The sequence below is a fragment of the Olea europaea genome, chromosome 2, assembly GCF_002742605.1.
Source record: "Olea europaea var. sylvestris chromosome 2, O_europaea_v1, whole genome shotgun sequence".
Lineage (NCBI taxonomy): Eukaryota > Viridiplantae > Streptophyta > Magnoliopsida > Lamiales > Oleaceae > Olea > Olea europaea.
In genome coordinates, this window is record NC_036238.1 from 25,919,295 (window position 1) to 25,929,259 (window position 9,965).

The window sequence follows — 9,965 nt, forward strand, 5'->3', positions numbered from 1 at the left end:
AGGAGGTGTAGGGATTACATAGATAAATAACGTGCACATGATTACATAATATTTCAGCTCAAAGCTATTGTTCGAAAAATCAGCCTATAAAAGTCAACTTCATGTTTTGCCTGCTGCGAGCAAGTACAACACAATTAGTGCATCTCCAAGAAACTCCCTAATTTTAAAGAGCACATAAATTTAGATAGTAAAAATTTTGAAGTATTCCAATAAACTCTTTATATTTAACACTTAATTTTACTACTCCTAAAAAACATTTATCGTTTTTTCCTATCTTTTAGTTTTACTAGCTTTTCTCTAAATTATTATATTATTTTCCTCCATCGAAAATTCAAATACTTTGAATCCATTAAATTATAAAGAGTGAGTTTGGCGCACCAAAAACTCGCTCTCTAAATTAAAATGTTAATTTAAAGAACCTCTTAGATCATAATTTTAATGATTGACTCTTTAAAATAGAAAGCATCTTATATTTCAAGAGTCTCTTGGATATGCTCTCAACACTGTTATTATAGGCTTAATCCCCATAATGGATTGGGGTACAAAACAATGAAGCAAGAAACTCGTAAAGGAACAAAAGGGAAACAAAGAACAGAAGAACAAAAAAAGATCATGACAATAAACAAAACTGAATCCCATGTCATTGCATAATAGCAAATCATAAAGAAAAGGACTACGTAGAGAAAAATAATGCGCACGTGATAACATATTATTTTAACTCCAGAAAATATTGTAAAATATCAGCTATCAGCAAACTCCCCAGAGGAACTTCCATTTTTCATTGATCACTGCCATCAATAATTATTATTTTTATTTTATTTATGATAAATATTGTTCTCATTTACATAGCATTTTTGTTTTTGGGTTTTAGGAGAGAGGGGCACACCAACTACCCTATCATAATCTTCTGAAGGTTGCAAATTTCAGCATATAATTCCCATTAAGGACATAAGAACACTAGAAAACTAAATTACAAACAAAAGCATTATTATTCATAAATTAGATAGCCTCAACTCAATATTTAATGATATAAAATTGCCCGACAAGGGGGAATGAATTTGAGTATATGAACATTGGAAAAAGAATATTATGTTCCTCATAAAATGAATGGGAAATTAATTTTCTATTTTCTTCTCAAGAATTCCATTTAATTTATTTGCCAATATCTTTTCAGATAAACTTTCAGCATTAATGTTTACCCCGGGTTAATTAAATTATGATTGCCTAGTTAATCATAATTGTCCAAATAAAGGGAAGAAATTAAACCATGCAATACCTGGTCTATTAACATAGGATTGGATATAATATGACTTCATGCTCAAGAAATAAGAGAAGCCATTGGTCAATGCATTTAGGGAAATTGACATGAATACATCAAACAAGAAATCGTCAAATGATGTAAGATGTTTATATAGATGATCATGATGAAGATAAAGAAAATAGAAAGGGAAGTTCATTTGGTAGGCCACCAATTGTAAATAACCTGAACATAAATGATACGCCAATCTTGTAAAATCTTCCCCAGTTTACGCCTTTGCCATGAAGTATTTGTACATAGAACTCTCAGCAAATTGATTGCTAACTGCATTGTAAAAACGCAGATCATTTCCATATGATTTCAGCTTCTAATAGTGGACTGAGCAAACAAATTGACCAAAGCAAAAGACGACTCTACGATATCTGAATTAGATGAGTTACTCCATATAATTGAAAACCAGCTAAATGCACCTAAAAGCTCAGTTCAGTAATCAAATAGATAAAATATTGAACATAAGATCATGTTGAAGACCATAAGGTCAAGGGAAATGCACATGGTATCAAGAAACTATCTAAAACTTCACCTGTTCTAGTTGTGGAACAGTTATATTCTTTTGAATATCATGATTCTTTGCCCCATCAGGCAGCAAAGCATCTTTGCAAATAACAGCAAACATTGGATCACGTCCGTAGAGCCTCCCATCTTGAACCACCAGAAGCTGATCCATTTTGTAAGAGATGTTAACAAAGTATTGATCACAGGACAAAGCTAGAAACATTAACGTGAAGCCCCTGTTTCAGCCCATTCTTGAAAGCTCATTTTTCCCAAACTCTTTTTCAATCACATGTTCTCTCAATAAAATAATTTTGCATCTAAAAAGGAAAAAATCCTATTTAACAACATATTCTCTGAAAAAATTTCTCTTAACAAAATCTATTCTAAAAAAGGGACTCAAACATGGGCTAAGAAACAATTACAAGTACCTTCCAAAGATAGACTATAGAACATGACAAGAACATCTATTGGAAAAGTGAGAATTTATTCAAAGATATGCATTCTCGGCTTACAAGGAGTTCTTATAAACATCAGCATGATATCTGTTATACAACTTGCCCATTTCTAAATGGAGAATGGCAAAAACTGATTGAAAGTTTAAAAACCACAATAGGAAGACTGTTCGATCAAATTACACCTGCTATTCATTTACCTTCAAATTAGAGTAAAACATGGAAAAGAAAAAAATAACTGCCTTGGACTTGGAAAGAAAAACCTTCTGATTAAATAAATCCATGTCTGCAATGATATATGCTAGTTGATGACGTAATTCATTCACAGACACAGACATCCAATCGTTTTGTATTTCAATTAATTTCTAGGTTCAACAATATTAGCCTTCAGCTCCGATCCCTCAAAGTCCACATTTACCCATAGAAAAATCCCCAATGCTATGATAATATTTACCTTTTCCAAACTTAGTGAAAACATTGAAGAGGCAAAAGACATTAAGTAAGACGTTTTCACCCCTTCTGATGCAACATGTAAGCCCCAAACATTTCGAACAATATTTTGGTCTGAAAATATAGAATCAAACTGAAAGTCTATTAAGCCAGCATAGAAATCAAACCTGGACTAGGGCTCTAGCAACCAAATCAGGTTGAAACTTCTGAAAATCAACCACAAAGCGTAAAACACTTTCAAACACTGGATCCGAAGAATAGGAACATAGAATTTCTAAATCATGAAGAAGCTTCTGGAAATAATTGACTGCCTGATAAAAAAGAATGGCATTAATTTCATTTCAAAGATAAATAGAAGGGTCTTCAATTGAAAAGTTCGCCAGCTAACCTTTTTCCAGCTAAATAGTTTAATTGCACGAGGTGGAGTAGGGGTTGCTGACCTACTGTTTAACGTAGAATCAAAACCAATGGGTTGACAGCCAGAGGCTGTTGTTTTATCTTCTATTCCATCCTCTAAAGTTCCACATGCATTGTTGGATCTCAGGAATTCTCCTGATTTAAGCATGGAATCTAGCTCTGATAAGCAGGAAACGATGTGCTTCTTTGCCAACTCCAAACCTTTGCCTTGAGGCCGCCTCATGCATGTCAGAACATGGTAAAAGTGCTGAATATAAAGATGCCAAATGTTACTGGTGAAAAACGACATATCATGATAAATATATTTTCCATACCAATGCAGAGGAAAGATCAACAATATATATTTACATGTAGCAGCATGAAAAAATTGCATTCATCAAATAAGCTGTATAATAAATTATAAATAAAAAAGGAAGCAAAATAATAAGAAGTTTGATAATTTCAGCTCATGTGGCCCTAACAAAAATATGTTGTAGCGGATCACTTTACTTTTGAGGTTTCTGGCAATCACAAAACTTAAGAAAACACTCTATGTTCTCAAACAAATAAGGGATCCAAGTATTACATAAAAATTCAATAATTAGGCTTGTGCTTTGAAGTCAATGCATTCCTAATTTCATATTCAGTTTTCTATGGTCCTTTCAAGGATATCCCAAAATAGAGCCCAATATGAAAAGCTAAAATATTTATCTCATGAGTGTGCAGCTATAACACGATTTAACAAAAATGAAAGTGCAAAGAGAACAAGATAAAAAACAACAATGAGGTGAAGGCCGAATAGCCAAATAAGGACGTGCTTGAAAGTCACGATCGAAACAATGTACATAAAAAGTTAGACGCCTAAAAAGAGACCTCTCCCTTCATCCCAAAATAAGAACCTCTTTTCTAGATTTCAACATTTAAGCATAGATCATTCAAGCTATGAAGCTTCATTTTCGTCTTTGTTTTAGTCATATTCACCTCGTACATGTCTTCAAAGGAGTATATTCCTATTCTGCCTGGATCCAAGATCCTAGGTCATATCGTTTCTACTTTTTAGGGTATCTAGACATGGTTTATGCCATGATCAGTATAGGCGTCCTTGGATTTCTAGTTTGAGCTCATCATATATCTATGGCATTAACCATTCTAGGAAGACTGCCCCTTTACATAGCCATAATAGGAAGATTTTTCGAAGTAGCTGCAATTAAAATCGGTTAGTCTAGAATCAGTTGCTAGAGAATAGGCTGCTAGGGGGCACCGTCCCAAGAAAATTTCTCGAGATATTACTTTTTTGGGGGAATTCAAACAAAAAAAGTAAAAACATTTAAGTTTTTCACTTTTATTGCAAACCTCATTGGCGCCAAGCGTGAAGGAATGCTAGACGCTTGGTAATTCTCCTCCAACCAAGATAAAAGATCCCATTAATGCAGCTAATCCCCTGCATATTGTAATACCTATAGTTTGGTGGAAACCCAAGAGTCTTTACTTGATCAAGAAAGTGAGATGTATATGTCATTCCGGGGTAATCTTTTAATCTACTAATACTCCACCTATCTCTTTATTGTGAAATACTGGATTGGCCGCTCATTCTACCATAAGTACCTCCATATTCTACCAAGTATGATTCAACAATGGCTTTGAGTCAGTGATTGAAAAACTTCCTTTAAAAATGTAATTAGGTAGGAAGATAGTTTAATTTATAATTTATATTTCTAGTGAATATTTTACACGGAAAAATATTGTGATTTAATATGTATTAATTACATTTGTTTAAATGTATGTGCACCATTTAGACAATTAAGTTGCTTATTTATAGTGTTGAAAAACTCACAATAAGTCAAACGTGACATATTTAACACACGGATAATAGATATTAGAAATAATATTGATGACATGCGTAGTCACGTGTGATAATCCGATGATTGAATGTGTGTTTTGCATATGAATTCGAACTAGAAATAAGATTGGGTCATGTTTAGCATAAATTTGGTATATGGAAAAGAATATTAAATATTAATTGATTATCAATCATGACAAACACGTTAATCACAATAATTAACATAAGACGAGAATTAGAATTAGACCTTAATAGGAATTGAAAATCCAATACATGCATCTCATATTTGATTAAAAAAAATACCATCTTTATTACTTTCATAGTTTAATTTAGAATAAATTCAAACAAATCACGTCTTTTGTGTTACAAATGTCAAATTTGATAGAAACTAGTATGCTAAGTTAACAATTATTTCTCATGGAACGATAACTCAACTTACTACATTATTACTTGTTAACGATCTCATACGCTTACGGGTTTTGTCCGCACTCTCTCTATGTAAAATCCTCTTTTTATGTCCGCAGTTCCCATTCTAGTGAATATTTTACGGGAAAAGGGAAAAATATTGGGCAAGCACAAACTTTTTGATCAATTGGGAAGGCTCATAATTACCATAATAAATCCAACAGAATTCAAAACGCAACAGCCTGATTCAGATGCTAGAAGCAGCAAATGATGGTTTTCAAAATCTAGCATACAGTATAAAACTTTAGAACGCATTCCATCATAAGAAATTCATCTGTGCACCTAAACTGAAAATATGTACATGTATGATCAGAATATTAACAAATAGGGTCTCAGGAAGGCAGAGAATTAAAGATAACATAGAAGAAGACCTTACGAAAACGTAAGCGGCACAACAAAGCTTTGCAAAATCCTTCTTCAAGATCTAAGTTATTTTGCAGTGGCTCTATATCTGCATATCAACAGATCGTAAAAACCTTGAAACTGAGATCTAAAATGCCTTAAAAGCATAAAAGAAGATAGTAATGGCACGATAGATGGCAGTAAATATGTAGATGTGTATAAAATTAGGATCCTAAATTTGCATACATGAAGCATATCAAGATAAATATTACACATCTACATTGCACATTGCAAGCAACCATGTTTCAGAAAGGAGATTCCTTGAAAAGTTCTTCCAAATGATTCGTCTATCTGATTGATAAATCTTTAGAAGACAATACATGATTCATATTCTTAGTAAGAAAGAATAATCAAATTGAGTTCATGTATTTCTCTAGGTCAGTTCATGTGCTAATAAAGGATTTTTATCTATGAAAACTATTGGAAAGAGGAGTGCAAGAGAAATGATCGAATCTTCGGACATCCTAAAAATACTATGAGATGCTCAAAAATGGTCAAAGTGATTGAATAAGATCACTATGACTATAGCCCTTGGAAAATTTACAAAACATAAACTGACAACACATAAGCTTGACTAGGATAGAATCAACAGAAGGTTCATCCTCATTGTAGAAAGAGAGGAGGCACAACCCACCTCAAGGTGCCAAGTTTTTCTTTGTTTGAACATAATAGGTATTTGCAGAAACTTATGCCATATTATTGGGTAACTCTATTGGGCAGACCAGTTAACCGTACCACACTGCATATGCAAATGTTATGCAGTGTATGGTGCTAAATAAGTATTCAAGCCTTTACTCATGATCATAGGGGACTGTCTAAATATATGGGATTTCAAAATTCAAACGGTTCATATAAAAACTGTGATAGATCAAACAGAGGAGTTCTTCCAGTTTCACAAAGTTAGCTAATAAACCATAAAACCAGATTCCCACTGCTTTTTCAAGACTAACATTAATATAATAGTTCTAGTTTTCAACCTTGAGGTGCACATATTTTTTTTTTTTTTTTCCAAACATCAAACAGGCTTCTATATTAAGAACATTGTTCTTATCAGATGCAAAGCATACCTCCAGATCTAAATAGTGATAACATTTTCACGAGAGTATACATATTAATTCTTGATGAGTACCTTCTAAAACTCTTTTTTTAGATGGTGGTGCTTTACAAGCTCTTAATTGGCGAGAAATTATTTCTTCCACAGCATGCAGCATTGATAAGCATTTATCATCTCCTTCACTCTTTAATGGTAGGCCATAAGTCATAGTGAAAAGATCCTCTTCCTGACAATGGAGAATAATTGAAATGCCAATATGACCCTATTGCAATCTCAAATTAACGGGTCTAACAGGGTAACTTAGAAATCTCATACAGGCATACAATACATGGAATCTAAAGTCCCATATCCAAATACACAACAAATGCAATTTTTGTTGCAGTCTTCTGTTAGAACTGGATGCATTCAGAATGCTGTCACAAACAATGCATGAATGTAAAATTAATTTACATGACTTGTCTTGATACCAGACAATGATTACATTTTCTTTCTTTCTTTATTTAATGGCCGTGTTTCCACATTCTTCCAGATTTTTTATATAATTTCCTTTGAACATAGAAATAAACAACAACAATTGTTATCAGTCAGTATAAGGTAACAAATTAAGTTGCACCTTGGACAATCAAAGGATGACCATGGATCTTTACTAAACTAGGATGTATTTTAATTACAAATTAAAATTTAAAAAAATAAAAAAAAATAAAAAATAATCCTCTATTAACGACCACCTAAACTTTAGAAGAAAAATTACAGATTACAAGTGATGCAATCGATAACGAATATGCATGAATTGTAAGAAAAGTTCAAACATGTACCTAAATCTCTTCAAAAGTGTCTTACTTGGTAATTGCATTATGGAAGGAAAGCTCTTTAGCTGATGGGACGTGCCAAAATATAAAATATAGTCAACAACACTTGACAAAAGTTTCAATGCATAACCACTCGGTAGCATATCTAAAATTCCAAGGAATGTAATGCAAAGAACTGAGAAGTTAGAATATAAGCCCTTATTTGAGCCCCATTATTTTCATCAAAATACATTTTTCAACAGTAATTTAACCATATTTCAACCGCACATTCTTCATTAAAATAATATTATGCACAAATCCAAAAATTTTCTTTATTTTTTAACCACACATTTTCCATTAATACACTATTCAAAAATAAAAATACATTTTTTTGGCAAGAATGGGGCTCAAACAAGGGCTACGTATCCATAAAGGATGAAAAACAATATTTATCACTTAACATCAAAATTGATTCCATGCCTTAATGCCACTTCCTGGCAGCCATCCTGCAACCCCCACTTCCACCCACATCCCCGTATTATGGGGGAGCCAAAAACAGTCACACGTTTTAAATTCCAATTCCAGATCTGAAATATGATAGCTTCTTAATCCCTTCTATAATAATAATCATTTGGAGTTTGTGGAGGGGTTAATGGACATAGATAGTTGGTGCTGCCAGGTAACACTTACAACAATTTTATTAGGGTAATATATATATGTACAGACGATGCTCAGCCCCAACAGGGGTAATTAAGTAGTGTTATACAAATAGAATACTATTCAATCGTGAAGTCCATACCCAGCCACTATAACAAGAAAGGTACTATGACGTGTAGATAACCAGAGAAGAAGCAATAAAATTTCACAACAGAAATCCGCAATTATGGGATGCCATGTGAAATATCAGCATAATAAAGTGTCTCTAGACACGTCAATGTCATTCCTTTCTCTAGAAGCATTTTTTCGAGGTAACTACAAAATTAAGGTACTGTTGAAAATATTGCTCAATCAGAAAGAAAGAGAATCCTTTACTTCATTTGTACGTGCGTCTGAGACAGCTGAAACAACAGCATTGGAAGTTGCACGTATAACTCTGCAGTAAGAATGTAGTAGTGCATGCGATGATGTTCTCTCAGGACGCATAAGGTAGATGGAAGAGAAAACGGTTTGGGCTAGTGATCCTCCCTTATGCCATGTTGCCTGCACCATAAGTGAAAAGTTAGAAGACTTTTCCTTTCCTCTAAGTGAACTCTTATGGGAACTGCAAGAATCATGTTGCCACATATTTGACCCATACCTCACATGATAGTAGATGATCCATGATGTCTATAATACGTTGCACATCAAGTGTTCTATCAAAACTCAAAGGAACAGGAGCAGCACCATTCTCAATGGCTTCATCAATAGAATAATATGTAGAAACAATACCTGAATCCATCTTTGGGTCCATTATCTGATTAGGATAGGAAACCGTATGAGACCCAAAAAATTAGCACAAGTAAAAGAGGAGTAAGAAGTGATTAATCAGTGCATTATGCGTTGCGTTCCATTTAAGAAGCCCTGTGGTTCTGCCGAAGAATAGGGGCCTCGGATAGAATAGTGTGTCCGAGCATGTCAAGTGTGTGTATAAAAGCAAATAATCAACTGAATGGAGGAACTCTCCATCACTATAGATCATTGAGATCTAAAGTGCAAAATAAGCAGAAATGAGACATCAAAACCAACATATTTGAATAAATTTAACCTCTCAACAAGCATGAAAAACTAAAACTCCTTAAATATAAGAAAATGAATCTACAGCATGACGCATGACGAAAAATACCATCTTGCAATTACCGAAGAAAATTAAAATGGGAAATGAAAAATGTCATACCAACTAACAATCATTATTCAGTTTCTTCACCCTCTATAACAATTTCTTCTATAGTTTTTCCTTCCAGTTTAAATTTATTATCTAGGATGCAGAAATTGTTTTCAGCATTGAAGTATCTAACTATAATAGTTGGTGGTTTGTTTCTATTTTCCTTAATTAAATGGAATTCATTTGATGGATAGTTTAGACGGTGTACTATCCTAGAATAAAACTCAGATATGTAGGAGAACCAAAAATAATAATAATAATAAATAAATAAATAAATCAGACTAATTTCATTTTTCTCATAATGATCTGGCAAAATAAGGTCTTCCCTTTTTGCCAATCATTAATAATTAATAAAATATAGATATTACCCTCCACACTATATTCGTCAACCTCAATTGTGAATGAGAACATTACAATGCCCCCCCCCCCCCCCCCCCCCCCCCC

The 9,965-nt window shown here is 33.3% G+C and overlaps 1 protein-coding gene across 1 annotated transcript in view; it reads right to left on the bottom strand.

The window, feature by feature from the left end:
* LOC111368337 (N-alpha-acetyltransferase 35, NatC auxiliary subunit) overlaps positions 1 to 9,965 on the bottom strand; it is an 18,070-nt gene that overhangs the window by 4,716 nt on the left and 3,389 nt on the right. Inside the window, exons 3-10 of the mRNA XM_022989568.1 lie at positions 8,958 to 9,113; positions 8,693 to 8,860; positions 6,948 to 7,098; positions 5,788 to 5,867; positions 3,104 to 3,379; positions 2,883 to 3,026; positions 1,842 to 1,976; positions 1,484 to 1,582 (exon numbers count right to left, since the gene is read on the bottom strand). Coding sequence (XP_022845336.1) covers positions 1,484 to 1,582; positions 1,842 to 1,976; positions 2,883 to 3,026; positions 3,104 to 3,379; positions 5,788 to 5,867; positions 6,948 to 7,098; positions 8,693 to 8,860; positions 8,958 to 9,113 — 1,209 coding nt within the window. The remainder of the gene's footprint in view (positions 1 to 1,483; positions 1,583 to 1,841; positions 1,977 to 2,882; positions 3,027 to 3,103; positions 3,380 to 5,787; positions 5,868 to 6,947; positions 7,099 to 8,692; positions 8,861 to 8,957; positions 9,114 to 9,965) is intronic.